The sequence below is a fragment of the Hoplias malabaricus genome, chromosome 7, assembly GCF_029633855.1.
Source record: "Hoplias malabaricus isolate fHopMal1 chromosome 7, fHopMal1.hap1, whole genome shotgun sequence".
NCBI classification, from domain to species: domain Eukaryota; kingdom Metazoa; phylum Chordata; class Actinopteri; order Characiformes; family Erythrinidae; genus Hoplias; species Hoplias malabaricus.
The window spans coordinates 43,123,543-43,139,647 of record NC_089806.1 but is presented as its reverse complement, the minus strand read 5'-3'; the positions used below and the strand labels follow the sequence as shown (position 1 = coordinate 43,139,647).

The window sequence follows — 16,105 nt, the reverse complement described above, 5'->3', positions numbered from 1 at the left end:
GTGTAAACAGCTGCTGACAATCCAGAGCAGGGACCAGGCTGCAGACAGACAGGCTAAACCAACCGTCTGCGAACTGCCTTGAGGTGTCACCTAGGTTCAACTGTATTGAGACTGTGTATTTCCCCCGAATTAAATGTAAAAGTAGAAAAACAAAATCAGCCTGTTTCAGCAACCTAATCAATATTAAATCATATTATTTAACGATCATAAATTCGACGTTTTCTGTCTCACTGAAACATGGGTTAGACCAAATGAATATTCAGCACTAAATGAAGCCACCCCCTAGACTATAATTATGTACATAGCCCAAGATTATCAGGCAAAAGAGGTGGATTATGTGTAATTTACCAAAATACCCTAGACATTAGTCTTTAACAATATGACACCTTCACTTCTTTTGAGGTTCTCTCCACCATTATTACAAATTTTTATTATGTGACATTTACAGACCACCAGGGCCTTACTCAGAATTTCTGAAAGAATTCAGTGATTTTGCTGTAAACCTAGCTGTGTGCAATTATGAAGTTATAATTGTATGAGATTTCAATATCCATTTTGAGAAGGAAAATGACCCACTAAAAAGGCATTTACCTCAATCTTAAACTTTATTGGTATTACTCAAAATGTAACAGGGCCTACACACTACTGCAGTCACACTTTAGACTTAGTTTTGACACTAGGTCTGAACATAGACAAAATTAATATCGTACCGCAATCCTCAGCAATCTCCAACCATTACCTAATTTCATGTGAGCTATGTCTTAGCCATAATATATGTAAGTCTCCTCGCTATTCTACAAAGCATATAATAAAACCATCTACTGCCCTACAGTTTATAGAAAACCTCCCAGAACTATCAACCCCAGTTCCCACTCCATCAGACCCAATGGAGCTAGATGTACTAACTGACTACTTAGAAAATACCTGTCGATCTACTTTAGAAAATGTAGCACCACTTAAAAGAAAACACATGAGACAGAAAAAGCTCGCCCCATGGTACAATGATAAAACCCGTACCTTAAAACAAACATCACGGAAACTAGAACGGAAATGACGATCAACCAAGCTGGAAGTGTTCCACTCTGCCTGTAAGGACAGCCTTATAGAGTATAGAAATGCCCTCACTAAAGCTTTCTCAGCATATCTGGCCTCACTGATCTCCAACAATAAAAATAATCATAGACGCATAGGACGCAGAAACATTAGCACATGCCTTTATTACTTCAAGGATTGACTATTGTGACACACTATTGTCAGAATGCACCAGCAGACATTTAAGAAAACTTCAACTAGTACAAAATGCTGCAGCCAAGGTCCTCACTAAAACTAGAAAATTTGATCATATCAGTCCAGTTCTATCATCACTTCATTGGCTGCCTTTTAAATTCCTCATCGATTACAATATTCTTTAATTAACATATAAAGCTCCACATGGGCTCACTCCTGAATACCTTCAAGATATCAGCACTGGATCTGAGATATGCTCGATTCACCAACACACACACACACACACAAACACACTCACCCAGTCACTCACACACTCACCCAGTCACTCACTCTACAACAAACTCCTATTGACCGTAGAGTGGACAAATATAGGCTGGCGTTTCTTTCCAGAGGCTGTACATTCACTCACACACTCACCCTCAAAAAACACACACCTGTAAAGACTTTCACACATTCTCCCAGTCACTCACCCACTTACACATTGTGGACTGTGGACAGTAGCACCACCTACAAACATGTGTTTGGACTGTGGGAGGAAACCGGAGCCGTCATCACAGTTCAACACGCTCCAAAGAGAACACAAAAAGCCCAGTTTATCAGACATTAATAAGAATGGCTCATTAAACCATCCATGACATTGAAAACACACACACACACACACACACACACACACACACACACACACTAATGCATTGGGGATTATTATCTCAAGCGCCACATCCTTTCAGACCCACGGGTCTTGACAGGAGTCTCCATTACCTCTGAATTTATGTATCACTTTCAGAACTCAGGTTTTGGATTTTTGGTTGGGCTTTCCCTTCCACAAGGACATCAACTTCCGCGTTACTGCCCTCTTGTGGTTGGGATAGACTGGTGTAATCTTATTTACCACAGTTTTCAAAAATAAGTTTGTAAATGATTCAAAATGTTGGAGCTTCAATTCTTCAATACTCTATAAACTTTTCACACTCAACTTGACCCCGTCACCATTTTTTTGTGGAGTCAAAACCTCAATGTGTTTAGAGTCACAAAATACAACCGAGTGACAACAATGGAAATATTTCTATGGGCTTCGGTAGCTTCAAGAGTGTGAACACATCACAGACTCGTGTTTTAATTACAAATTATAAAATGTCTCAGTGTTGGAAAAGGGGTTTGTACATTTAATATTTAACTTAGTAGCAGTTGGTACTTTTAGGGATGTGGGGTAAATAGTGACAAAACTTTACTCCTCATCCCAATTTACTTATGGTCATTGTAATTAAATATTACTATTGAATATTTATTTAATGGCAATAATCTTGGCTTAACCCACAGTAAAAGCCTGTCTATAGCAGGTAAATATACACCTCAGAGAGAACTCAGATACAGCAACATGTAGTGGATGATGTGGTTTATTTATGACAAAGTAAATTTAATTTAGTCACAGGTGAGGAGATCTCAACATGTTGTAAACTCTAGGCTTTAGTTATTTCTCTTTCACTCTTTCATATCGTCACTGTCCAAAGAAAAACATCTGTAACTCTGTGTTTGTGGAGTTTTTGTTTACTACATCATTTGAACACAGCTGTATAACAAAATAATCTTGGTGTTGTCTAACAGAAGAAATCAAATGGAAAGCTGAAAATTCCTTTTATTTAAAAAATACATTCAATTTCTAGTTTCTTTAAATGGAAACTAGTGGTCCACTGCTGACCCTGATCTCCCACGAAGAGGACATCTTCATTCTGGATCACACAACTTTGCAGATGATCCCCTACTAACCCCGAGCCCAGCGTAGAGCGGCTGAGTGAAGGTGGTGTGGACGGTGTGTAGGAGGGTCATTGTGTCAGAGACGCTGTAGAAGGACAGAGTTCCTGCGCCGTGATCCACATACACTCCTATTCTGGAGGAGGACGGGGCTGAAATCTCAGTCTCAATGTTGTTGTGAAAGAGAGAGAGAGAGTGAGAACACCACAGATTCCAGGACTGATTGTTGTGTCCAAACCCACACTCATTACCCACTCCTTTCCTCCTGATCCCTTTATATGACACTGATATATACACTGCACGTCCCTCAGCACTGCTCCACTCAACCTCCCAGTAACAGCGTCCACTCACACTCTCTTTACTCAACACCTGACCCCAGCCGTCAAATCTCTCTGGATGATCAGGGTAACCCTGGTCTATCCAATTGTTCATCACCACTCTGTTATTCTCAGACAGAACGAGTTCCTGATGTGCTGTGTTGGGGTCCAGGGTCAGACGACAGAAATCTAAAAAGAGTTAAAAAAATCAATAAATCTGTCTTTTATTCACAGAATATGAAGATATTTAAAGAAACACCTATGTGTCTGTGCTCTGCCTTCTCTCTCTAATCATATTTCTTATTGAAGATTAAAATATTAGTTTTTTATTTGGGTTTATATTAATGTGTAAATATTTGTGTAAATATTTTAGTTTGTGGAGAATGGTGGTGTATTTGTGTGTATTTTGTTTCTGTGTGTGTGTGTCTGTGTGTAGGAGTGTGTGTGTGTGTGTGAGTGTGTGTGTGTGTGTGTGTGTGTCTGTATCACATACACTGCAGGAAATCTTCTCTGGTCGTTGGCTCTGGGGGTAAAATCTGAACTGCTGCAGCTGTGGAGACAGAAATCAAATGATCCACAACAGAAAGAAGTAGACGATCATCCAGAAAAAAAGAAACAGGGAACAGAGCTCCAGTAAATGTTTATGTTTTAAATCGTCAAACCGACTGAACACAGGCAAATAACCTATAGATCTTCTATTAATAAATATTTAATACAATCTTCTCAGTAACAGCAGAGTCGAGGAGAGACAGGGGAAAGCTCCACCCACTCTCTCCACTGTGTAACTCTGCTGATCTCCTGTCTTTCTTTAGTCTGTACTTGAGGAAGAACTGTGTCCGTCACTATATTTCACATAAGGGTCTCCTCTTACCGAGCAGAGGGATTTTACTGAACTCCTCTTTGCAGAATTCCTCCAGTCGCCCTTTCAGATCAGAGAGAGATTTCCTCACTGTGTCGAATGAGAGACGTTGATTAACTCTGATTCTCGGTGAGTCCTCAGGTCCAGGAGAGACACACAGAGACTGGAAACTCTACAGAATACAGAAGGGTAAAGGAGAACAGGAATACAGATCTTTTAGAGCCTTCCTGAGCTTCAGTTCTCTCTATAGATCACACAGTGAGTGTTACCTGGAGGAAATGGATGTGATCGTCTGTGTGTGGAAGCTGCTCCAGCTCAGTGTGTCTCCTCTTTAGATCAGAGATCTCCTGCTCCAGTTTCTCCAGGAGTTCTTCAGCTCGACTCAGTTCAGCCTTCTCCTGAGCTCTGATCAGCTCTGTCAGCTCAGAGCGCTTTTTCTCAAAGGAGCGGATCAGTTCAGTAAAGATCCTCTTACTGTCCCTCACTGCTGTCTGTGCAGAGCTCTGTTACACACACACACACACACACACACACACACACACACACACACAGATGGTACTCCACACTGTGTCTGTGTAGGGTCTGTAAGTGTCCAGCACTGAGCTCCTCACTGTCCGACTGGAGGAGAGTGGGACTGAGGGGTGCAATATCTGCTCCAGCCGCTCTCTCCTCACTACTCACCTTAAGAGCTTTCACAGCCTCTTTCACCTCCTGCAGCTTCTTCTCTTTCTCCTGGATTCTCTGCTGAGATTCCCTCTGCAAATCTTTCAGTCGACTCTGGATAGAAAATAAAAAGGTAACATTTTCTAAAAAAAAAAAAAAAACAGTGAGAGATTGATAAAATTAACAGAGTGTATGTTGTGAAAATGGGCGGCACGGTGGCGCAGCAGTTAGTGTCGCAGTCACACAGCTCCAGGGGCCTGGAGGTTGTGGGTTCGATTCCCGCTCCGGGTGACTGTCTGTGAGGAGTTGGTGTGTTCTCCCCGTGTCCGCGTGGGTTTCCTCCGGGTGCTCCGGTTTCCTCCCACAGTCCAAAAACACACGTTGCAGTTGGATTGGCGACTCGAAAGTGTCCGTAGGTGTGAGTGAATGTGTGTGTGTCTGTGTTGCCCTGTGAAGGACTGGCATCCCCTCCAGGGTGTATTCCCGCCTTGCGCCTGATGATTCCAGGTAGGCTCTGGACCCCCCGCGACCCTAAATTGGATAAGCGGTTACAGATAATGGATGGATGTTGTGAAAATTAATATAATAATAATAAGAAAAATGCTGCCTCTTCACTTGTCAATGATGATTCCATAAATACGCTGCTAAACGCCAGATGAGCTCATGGTCAAACTCATCTACTTTCTGTAAGAAGAGCCCTAATGATGTGTCAGTAACTGCTTTGTAAGGATTCAGAGCTCTTTTGAGCACCGATGCGTGTTGTGAGTTGGTGAAACAAACCCGGCGCATGGAGCTGGTGCTCACTGCCCTCAAATGAGTCACAGCTTATAGTTATCAGTGTGTGAAAGAGGCGCGGAGACTAGGCCACTTTACAGGAAAATGGCTACTTTACATCTAAATACCCTTTATTTTTTTTAATATGTTGTAAATTAATGAAGGTAAAGTTTCCTAAAAAAAAAAGAAATCGGTGAGAGATTGATAACATTAACAGAGTGTAGCTGGTTTACGTAAGTTGTGAAAATTAGCCAATAGTTTTGAAGTTGTCTGAAAACATAGGCTGATGGTGAACTTTCCTGACCAACTCACATCTCGACACATATGCACAGAAACACAAACACACACAGTGATCACCCCAATGCAACCCAAAATCAGTAAGTCTCAAAGACAGAAAAAAACAAAGAAACTCTGAAAATCACAGAAAATATGGAGAAGCAAAGCATGCTGGGAGCTCCCTAATGAGTCTCAGCTCCTCCCAGTCCTTGGACACTTGTACCATCCCTAATGGTTTGTGTGTTTAACAGTGAAATAATGTATATTTTACAGTAAAGAGATGTAAAAAATTGTATTTTGGCTGATAAAAGTATTTACGGTATTTCACTGTCACAGAAACTGTTTTCAACCTTTTTAGATTTTACAGTCATTTACTGTCATGGTTTTACAGTTTTCCACCATAAAAAATTCACAGACATTTTTTACAGTGTACCTGTAATACTAATGTTTTTATTTTTAGTACAATGTAAAATTCTCACAACATGACAGTGGAGTAGGGTACTCTTAACCACTCTACTGCAGAAATTCTACTCGCAATCAATGCGCTCAACACGTCATGAACAAAAAATATGTCAAAAAAAACCCCAAAACAGTCAAATACAGTGAAACTGATATAATGTTGAAAAATACCGTTATATAGAGTTTTGGTGCAGCACTAGTGTAAAGGCAAATATGCTGAAAGCTGGGTGTTGGCTGGTGATTCCAATGTACGCAAAACACTTGTTCTTAATCAGAAAATGAACTCTTATTCACAGATTAATCAGAACTGATATGAATCACTTCAGAATGTGAAATTCTGACCTGTTTCTCTTTTCTTTCTGCTCCAGCTGAAACTGTGTCGTGGCCTCTGTGTTCATCCATCGTACACAGATAACACACAAACTGTTGGTCAGTGCGGCAGTAGATCTTCATCACTTCATCGTGTAGAGAGCAGATGTTCTCTTGTAGTTTTGTGGAGACTTTGACCAGTTTGTGTTTGATCAAGGCTGGAATTTCCAGATGAGGTTTAAGGTGAGTTTCACAAAGTGACGCCACACACACCACACAGGACTTGACGGCTTTGTGTTTCCTCCCAGTGCAGAAATCACACTCCACATCTCCAGGTCCAGCGTAACAGTGAGCAGGAGAAGGAGCTTGGAGCTCTGTCTTCTTCAGTTTCTCCACCACTTCAGCCAGCATGTTATTTCTGCGTAGAACAGGCCTCGGAGTGAAGGTCTCTCTGCACTGGGGGCAGCGGTAGATCCCCGTCTGATCCTCCTGATCCCAGCAGTCATTAATACACACCTTACAGTAACTGTGTCCACAGGGAACAGTCACTGGATCCTTCAGCAGATCCAGACAGACTGGACACATGAACTGGTCCTGATCTACTGAGATACTGGACTCTGCCATTTTCCTGCAATCGCTCACTGAGAGAGGAAGAGGAAGAGAAAGAGACAGAGAGAGAGAGAGAGTTGCAGACTGAGTTTAGTTTCGTTTTCTCTGAGAAGGAGTGGCTTCCTGATTCTGTTGTGGTTAAAGTGTCACAGAGGGAAGGAGGTGGAGAGAGAGGAGGGAGGGAGAGAGAGGGGAGGAGACTGAAGAAAAGATCAAGGAAGAGATGAAATATAGCAGTAGATTAAAAAGACTCCAGTTTGTAGAGAATCTGACACACTTTATAATTGCAGCATTTAAATAAACAGATATAAAAGATAAAATAAGAGAAAAATCTGTGACTGTGCTGTAGTCCTCTGTGTTTGTTTAAACAGATGTACTTTGATTAATGTAAAACTGTGTAAATGTTGTGAGAGATTCTGTAGACGTCTGATATTAGATTAACACAGACAGCAGTGGAGTTTAAATAGATGTAGCTGTTAAAGAATTAGAGGTGGTTTCCCCAGACAGGGATTAATCCTAGTCCTGGACTCTATCCTCTTTCAATGGAAGATCACAATTCAAAATTCAGGGTAGTTTCTCTGTCTGTGAAAACATCCCTTAGACTTTAATTCACACAGAATCTGAAAACACAGCAGAAAAGGGGAAATACAACTACCTCCAAATACTAGAGAGTAAAAACTCACAGTAATAAAAGTGTTAAATCTATTTTAATGCACAAACCACTGTCGACTTGGAAAACAAATTGTTTAACTCCCTCGGCTAATCTCCCTGCTCCAACACATTAAATGGCAACTTCATCTTTTCCTTTAATAGAAATGAAAAACATGGTTGTAGTTCCTTAAAGCATTTTAAACCCCAGCTCATCAAAGAAAACTGACAAAAAAATAATAAAAAAAAAATAATAATAATAATTCAGCAAATCTTTTGGAACATTAGCTTTAGCCTGGAAGCTAACAATAATATTTTCAACCATTATCTCACTAAACTAGCCGCTTCACTCAGAGCTTTCAATCAGTTCCACTCTTCTGGAAATTTCATGTTGAATCTGAGATAAAAAACGGATATTTTATGAACCTTTTCCCCCTCAGATTCCACTGAGACTTTGTAGAAAATAACGACAGAAAAGAGGAACTATGCAGGTTCAGGGAAGGAGAGATCCTGCTATTTCTCTTTTAATAGCTGTATTCATTACTTATCAGTACAGCTCTATGTAGAAAGCGAATTTAATTATTCTTTTTGTCTGTATTTTAAGCCTGTCGATGTAGAGTTTTGTTTGAATCTGTAATTGTACAATAATTCATGTTTCATCACCATTATACAACAGCAAGACCAGTCTTCAACTTTACTGCCCTCTTGTTGTTAAGGAACATTGATCAATCTCATTTACCACACAATCCAATATGTATCACTAGTTAAACAGATTTTGACATAAACTAAATATCACAACCTGCTCTGTCCACTCACTGACCTCTTTCCGCTCACCTTCTCAGGATCCAGGACACCAACCAAACCCTCGACCAAAGAACCTCACAAGCTTACCGCTGTAACATAAACGCTCTCGTCCAAGACCCTCCTGCTGCACTTAAACATCTATAAAACCTGTAATTATTGGGGGCTCGGCTTCACACAGGTTCTGAAACCGTCCTGGACTCCTGCCCAAAAATGATATGAGTTCTCCCCCCTGTTTCAGCCTTCACCAGCCTGTTCTGTACTAGCAAAGATATATTTTATTTCTGACAAAACTTTATCCCAATTTTATTACTAAATTATTAATTAATGTATGATTACTGTGATTAAATATTACTTAATTTAATTTAAATACAATAATCTTAAACCACAGTAAGCCCCTCTCTGTTGCAGGTTTAATATAAATCTCAGAGAGAACTCAGATACAGAAACAGGTTGGATGATGTGAATTATTAACAGCAAAAACACAGATTTAGTTTAATGACATGTTAAAACACACACACCTTGTTTTAAACTCTAGGCTTTAGTATTTCATGAGTCTCACTCCCTGGATTATAATCCCCATACAAATAGCCTTTCTGTTAATTTAGCAGGAGCTTGATAGACCATTAAAATTGTGTGGTAAACACTGACAAAATTCTGCTCCTTATCCCAACGTTATTAAATGTATTTACAGTAATCTTGGCTTAACCCACAGTGAGGCTATGTCTGTTGCAGGTTTAAGATAAACCTTATATATTGTATTAAAAAAATATTATATTATATAAGAAAAAGAAGACCACCCTGAGCAGAATAAGTGAATAATCATGATGTTATTTAACAGGAAATAAAATTAATATTTCTTTCATTATGCTGCGATAAAATTGCACACATTTAACACAGTTAAAAAAGTGAGAAAAAATTATACCATCCTTTAAAAACTAGTGGTCCACTCGACTGATCGTAATCTCACATCATGAGAATGAATATCTTCTTTCTGGATCACAGAACAGTGCAGTTGAGTCTGAACCAACCCAGAACCCAGCGTAGAGCGGCTGAGTGAAGGTGGTGTGGACGGTGTGGAGGAGGGTCATTGTGTCAGAGACGCTGTAGAAGGACAGAGTTCCTGCGCCGTGATCCACATACACTCCTATTCTGGAGGAGGACGGGGCTGAGATCTCAGTCTGAATGTTGTTGTGAAAGAAAGAGAAAAAGGGAGAACACCGCAGACTCCAGGACTGATCGTTGTGTCCAAACTTACAACACTTACCCCACCTTTTCCTGCTGATCCCTTTATATGACACTGATATTGACAGAACACGTCCCACAGCACTGCTCCACTCAACCTCCCAGTAACAGCGTCCACTCACACTCTCTTTACTCAACACCTGAAACCAGCCGTCAAATCTCTCTGGATGATCAGGGTAACCCTGGTCTCTCCAATTGTTTCTCACAGCTCTGTTATTCTCAGACAGAACAAGTTGCTGATGTGCTGTGTTGGGGTCCAGGGTCAGACGACAGAAATCTAAAAATGGAAAAGAAAATGTCTTCTATTCAAAGAATATGAAAATAAACATGAAAGAAACAGTGCTCTTCCATCTCACATGTGAAAGGTTAGTGTTTTTAGTGCCTGTGTGTGTGTGTTTTGTTTCACATACACTGCAGGAAATCTTCTCTGGTCTTGGAGCGTAAAACTACCTGAACTGCTGCAGCTGTGGAGACACAGAAACCAAATGATCAACAACAGAAAAACAGAAGACATTCATCCAGAAAAAAGAAACAGGGAACAGAACTCCAGTGAATGTTTCTGCTGTAAATCATCAATCGGACTGAACATGTGCTATCTTCTAGATCTTTTATGAATTAATAAAAGATTCTCTTGGACAGCAGAGTCGAGAAGATGTTCATTTTGAAAACTCTGTTCAGAATAAACTCTGACAGTTACCTGAACATCTTTATAAAATCTATCCTCTTACCGAGCGGAGGGATTTTACTGAACTCCTCTTTGCAGAATTCCTCCAGTCGCTCTTTCAGATCAGAGAGAGATTTCCTCACTGTGTCGAATGAGAGATGTTGATTAACTCTGATTCTCGGTGAGTCCTCAGGTCCAGGAGAGACACACAGAGACTGGAAACTCTACAGAATACAGAAGGGTAAAGGAGAACAGGAATACAGATCTTTTAGAGCCTTCCTGAGCTTCAGTTCTCTCTATAGATCACACAGTGAGTGTTACCTGGAGGAAATGGATGTGATCGTCTGTGTGTGGAAGCTGCTCCAGCTCAGTGTGTCTCCTCTTTAGATCAGAGATCTCCTGCTCCAGTTTCTCCAGGAGTTCTTCAGCTCGACTCAGTTCAGCCTTCTCCTGAGCTCTGATCAGCTCTGTCAGCTCAGAGCGCTTTTTCTCAAAGGAGCGGATCAGTTCAGTAAAGATCCTCTCACTGTCCCTCACTGCTGTCTGTGCAGAGCTCTGTTACAACACACACACACAGATGGTACTCCACACTGTGTCTGTGTAGGGTCTGTAAGTGTCCAGCACTGAGCTCCTCCACTATCTGCTCCAGCCGCTCTCTCCTCACTACTCACCTTAAGAGCTTTCACAGCCTCTTTCACCTCCTGCAGCTTCTTCTCTTTCTCCTGGATTCTCTGCTGAGATTCCCTCTGCAAATCTTTCAGTCGACTCTGGATCAAAATAAAAAAACTTTATGAACTGTGAGATAAGTTAGATTTAGAAAACTGTGAGATTTGTTACTTCCAGACTTGACTACTGCAATGCTCTGTTGTGTGGCCTCCCTGCTCGGGCTTTGAGCAGGTTGCAGTATGTGCAGAATTCTGCTGCTAGGGTGCTGACCCATACAAGACCTTGGGAGCATATTACTCCAGTCCTAAGTCGTCTTCATTGGCTTCCAGTGAAGTATATAAAATTTGAATAAAGTACAAATTGCTTGTGTTGGTGTTTGAATCCTTGCATGACCCTGCCCCTTCTTACCTAAGTAGTCTACTGCAACCATACTCTCCAGTGCGTACTCTTCGGTTCTCAAGCCTCCATTTGCTTGAGGTCCCACATTTTAAGCTAAGCACCATTGGAAATAGAGCATTTTGTGTTGCGGGTCCAAAGCTGTGGAATAGTCTTCCTGACGAACTGCGAGCTTGTTCATCTGTAGATGTTTTTAAAACCAGACTCAAAACTCATCTTTTTAAACTAGCACATAGATGATACTATGTATATGTCTCTATGGTTATTTTATGTTTGTATGTGCATTTACCTTTTATTGACTTTTTATTTTATTTTTTTATTTTTTTTATTATTATCTATTGTACAGTGTCCTTGGGTCACTTGAAAGGCGCTTTCAAATAAAAATTTTTTATTATTATTATTATTATTATAAGAGTAAATCATTCACTAATTAATAGTAGTATGTTGCTTAAACAGATCTTGACACAGGATATAGGTGGGTAGATGGGTGTTAGCTGGTTAGATCACAATAATTCACCCTGACCACATTCACTTGTTAATAATTAGAGAATTAACTCATAATCATAGGCTGAATAGAACTGGTTTAAATATTGTTCAAAACGTGAAACAAAATTCTGACCTGTTTTTCTTTTCTTTCTGCTCCAGCTGCAACTGTGTCGTGGCCTCTGTGTTCCTCCATCGTACACAGATAACACACCAACTGTTGGTCAGTGCGACAGTAGAGCTTCATCACTTCATCGTGTAGAGAGCAGATCTTCTCTTGTAGTTTTGTAGAGGCTTTGACCAGTTTGTGTTTGATCAAGGCTGGAATTTCCAGATGAGGTTTAAGGTGAGTTTCACAAAGTGACACCACACACATCAGACAGGACTTGACGGCTTTGTGTTTCCTCCCAGTGCAGAAATCACACTCCACATCTCCAGGTCCAGCGTAACAGTGAGCAGGAGAAGGAGCTTGGAGCTCTGTCTTCTTCAGTTTCTCCACCACTTCAGCCAACATGTTGTTTCTGCGTAGAACAGGCCTCGGAGTGAAGGTCTCTCTGCACTGGGGACAGCGGTAGATCCTCCTCTGATTATTGTGATCCCAGCAGTTGTTAATACACACCTTACAGAAACTGTGTCCACAGGGAACAGCCACTGGATCCTTCAGCAGATCCAGACAGACTGGACACATGAACCGGTCCTGATCTACTGAGATACTGGCCTCTGCCATTTTCCTGCACTCATAAACTCGTAGAGAGAAAGAGAGAGAGTTCAGTTTCTGTTTTCTAGAGTGTCTTCCTGCTTCTGTGGTTGTTACGGTGTCACAGAGAGAAAGAGGTGGAGAGACAAAAGAGGAGGTGACTGAAGAAAAGACATAATTTTGTATCTCAAACACAGAAATGTAGAATTAGTAGATTAAAGGGTTTCCTGTGTGTCAATGTAATCCAGGCTGTGCAAATCCTCTGATCTACACCTTAAGAAAACCCATATAATCAAGAAAAAACAAATATTTCTAATGACAGCACTTTCCAGATATATGTGACAGAAATATCTGTCACTGTGCTGTTGTGTTGTGTCCTTTTATTTAATTTATTATTATTATTTTGAGAAATTTTGTAGAAGTTGGTCATGAGATAAGCGCTATGAAGTAGCATAAAAATTAGTTTCATAAAGACACAGAGCTTTTAAACTTTTAGAGAATATGTACACCACACAGAAAGGGAAAATGCAACTTACAAACATTTTATACTGTAAATATTTAAAGTAATAAATGTTTTAAAGCCTGTTTTAATGCAGAAATCACTGTGCAATCACATAAAATAAATAAAAGATTGTTAGCTGCCTATGCTAATCCCCTGCTTCAGCATATTTGAATGGCGACTTATTTGTCTCTTTTACCCTTAATAATATTAAAAAATATGGCTGTAGTACCGTAAAACATGAGTCTTTACAAAACATCAAATATAACTCCACAAAATGTATTTAAATATTATATTTATATTATAAATATTTTTAACAATTAGCCTACCAAACTAGCTACTTCACTCACAGCTTTCAGTAACCCCGCCCCTTCTAGAAATAAAAAAAACTTTCTGTACAGTTTACATAATGTGGAATCTGAGATTTAAAAATGATATTAATCTAATTTTCTACATTTAAAATTTCCCCAGATTTTTCCGCAGACTTTGTAGAAAATAGTGACAGGAAGGATGAACTAGGAACAGCAAATGAGAGTTTCTGTTCTTTTATATTTCAGTATTTTTACTTTATTATAGCTGCTGTGTCTCTCTTTTTTCTTGTTGGACGTTTGCCTGACATTAGCAGTAATCACAAGAATTAATTTATAATCTATTCATAAACGTCTCTTTTGATAATAAATTAATCATTATTTCACACACTTATGATACAGCTCTTTGTAAAAAGGTAAATGTAATTATTCCTTTGTGTGTTTAACTTTGGTTTTAATTAATTTTAAGTCTGTCGATATTGTAGAGCCTTGTTTAAATCTATAATTGTACAATCATTCATATCTCATTATTAAACAACAGCAAGACCAGTCTTTAACTTTACTGCCCTCTTTTGGTGAAAGAACATTGGTGCAAACTTATTTACCACACGGTCCATTAGCGTGGGTATCACTAGTTAAATAAATTTTGACTTACACCACATATCTAAATGTTTATGAATTCAGTTATTTTAATGTTCACCCATCAGAGACATGGACACAGAGCTAGACTGAGACAGTCAGAGGGCTATAAAGCCCCCATCACTGGTCTGTAACTGCAGCCAAAGGGGAACAAACCCTATATTAACACCCTTCATTTTAGAAAAAAGCATGATTCAGTGTCTACAGACTGTTGGCCATAAAGTGGACATTGATAATTATTTATTTTCTATAACACACTCCTTCACATGACGCTTAACATCATCTGTCACCTGTGTGAAAACTAGTGCAGTGCATGGCCTTTCATGGTCTGTTTATTATTTCTCACTGCTCCTGTTACAGTAAAACAAACAGAGAAATGCAGTGTAATCCATTAATTAATAATTAAATAAATGATTTGTTGTGTGTTGCAGAGTGTAAAATATTACTCCTCCATGTTTACACTATAAGAGATTTCATGATGTAGTGGAAGTAGTTATGCACTCGTTGCGGTGGCATAAATACTACATAGCGGAGTCAATGATAATTAATTATTATATTATTTATAATTAATTATTTAATTCATTTTATTAAATTCTAATTTTGGGAATCATTAAATAATATGCAGTGTCTTATCTGTATGTCACGCCTTCGTCCTGTCATGTCTGTTGTCCCCGGCCATGTGCTTTTAGCACATGGCTATATTTTGTTTATATCCTTGTCTCCGCCCTCGTCCCGCCTCCTCGTCCGTGTCATGTGTTAACCCGTCCTCATTATCTGTCCAGGTGTTTCTCATTTGTGTCTGTATTTAAGTCCCCTTCCTGCACTTCCTGTGGTTGGTCATTGTTCTATTGTTCTCATGTTCTCTGTATCGTGTTTAGTCAGTTGTGTTATCCAGTCTGTCCGTATCTCTAGTTTGTCTTTACTCCTCTTCTGTTCGTTTGGTTCCTTTGTCCATGCCTCTGTTAGCTATCTGTTAGTCATCTTGTTATGTTAAGCTCTCTGTTTGTTGTTCTTTTGTAGATTAAACGTTATCTGTGCTTTAGCGTATGCGTCCGCTCCATCAGTCCGTCCCTCGCTCCTGACAGAATTACCAACCTTTACATGGACGCAGCTAGAACAGAAAATCCGTTTAACAGGGCTGTGGAATGGAGTAGCCGGCTCCGACAGATACATGCCACAGTGGCTCAGCGCCTTCGGGAGGAGTCGATTCACGAGTCGAGTGATTGCTCCAGCGCGAGTCGTAGGAGTCGGCGAAAGAAGCGGGCTGGAGTCTCCCCCTCGCTGGAGGATTACCCCCTTAGGTCCGGGGAAATTTTTGGGGGGGCGTTAAGGGTAGGGGCTGTTAGCCTCCAACGTCAGAACGACGAAGTTGGGGCTAACAGGGATTTAAAGGGTGCGCCTGTGAAACCCCCTAAACCCTTTACAGCTCCAGCGCGAGCCCGGCGAGCAGCACAAACCCCTGTCCTTGTAAAAGCGGCGCCTCCAGCCGCTTCTGTCTTCGTAAACGCGGCTCCTCCTGCCGCGCCTGTCTTTGTTAACGCGGCGCCTCCTGCCGCGCCTATCTTCGTGAACGCAGCGCCTCCGGCCGCGCCTCTCTTCGTGAGCGCGGCGTGCGCCTCTCCAGTCTCCGTGGACGACGTCGCAGATTCATCTGCCTCCGTGGACGTCGTCGCACGTTCTCCAGTCTCCGTGGACGACGTCGCAGATTCATCTGCCTCCGTGGACGTCGTCGCAGATTCCCCTGCCTCCGTGGACGACGTCGCAGGTCCCCCTGTCTCCTTGGACGACGTCGCAGGTCCCCCTGTCTCCTTGGACGA

General features: G+C 40.7%; 2 protein-coding genes across 10 annotated transcripts; both read right to left on the bottom strand.

The window, feature by feature from the left end:
- Positions 1-2,612: 2,612 nt before the first annotated feature.
- On the bottom strand, positions 2,613-7,488 carry LOC136701903 (tripartite motif-containing protein 16-like). Its single transcript, XM_066676689.1, has 6 exons — positions 6,667-7,488; positions 4,834-4,929; positions 4,422-4,655; positions 4,165-4,324; positions 3,787-3,843; positions 2,613-3,482 (listed from the first exon to the last, which is right to left on the bottom strand). The coding sequence occupies exons 1-6, from the start codon at positions 7,255-7,257 to the stop codon at positions 2,950-2,952; spliced, it is 1,671 nt and encodes a 556-aa protein (XP_066532786.1). The 5' UTR covers positions 7,258-7,488; the 3' UTR covers positions 2,613-2,949.
- Positions 7,489-9,653: 2,165 nt separating this feature from the next.
- LOC136702039 (tripartite motif-containing protein 16-like) lies at positions 9,654-12,970 on the bottom strand. Of its 9 annotated transcripts, none has more exons than XM_066676865.1 (7): positions 12,282-12,970; positions 11,272-11,367; positions 10,922-11,155; positions 10,665-10,824; positions 10,470-10,495; positions 10,347-10,368; positions 9,654-10,213 (listed from the first exon to the last, which is right to left on the bottom strand). In XM_066676865.1, the coding sequence occupies exons 1-7, from the start codon at positions 12,870-12,872 to the stop codon at positions 9,663-9,665; spliced, it is 1,680 nt and encodes a 559-aa protein (XP_066532962.1). In that variant the 5' UTR covers positions 12,873-12,970; the 3' UTR covers positions 9,654-9,662. The 9 variants fall into 9 exon arrangements, with proteins under 9 accessions (XP_066532962.1, XP_066532957.1, XP_066532959.1 ...); XM_066676860.1 differs by having other exon boundaries at positions 10,347-10,386; positions 10,449-10,480; XM_066676862.1 differs by lacking the exon at positions 10,470-10,495 and having other exon boundaries at positions 10,347-10,363; positions 10,634-10,824.
- Positions 12,971-16,105: the final 3,135 nt, after the last annotated feature.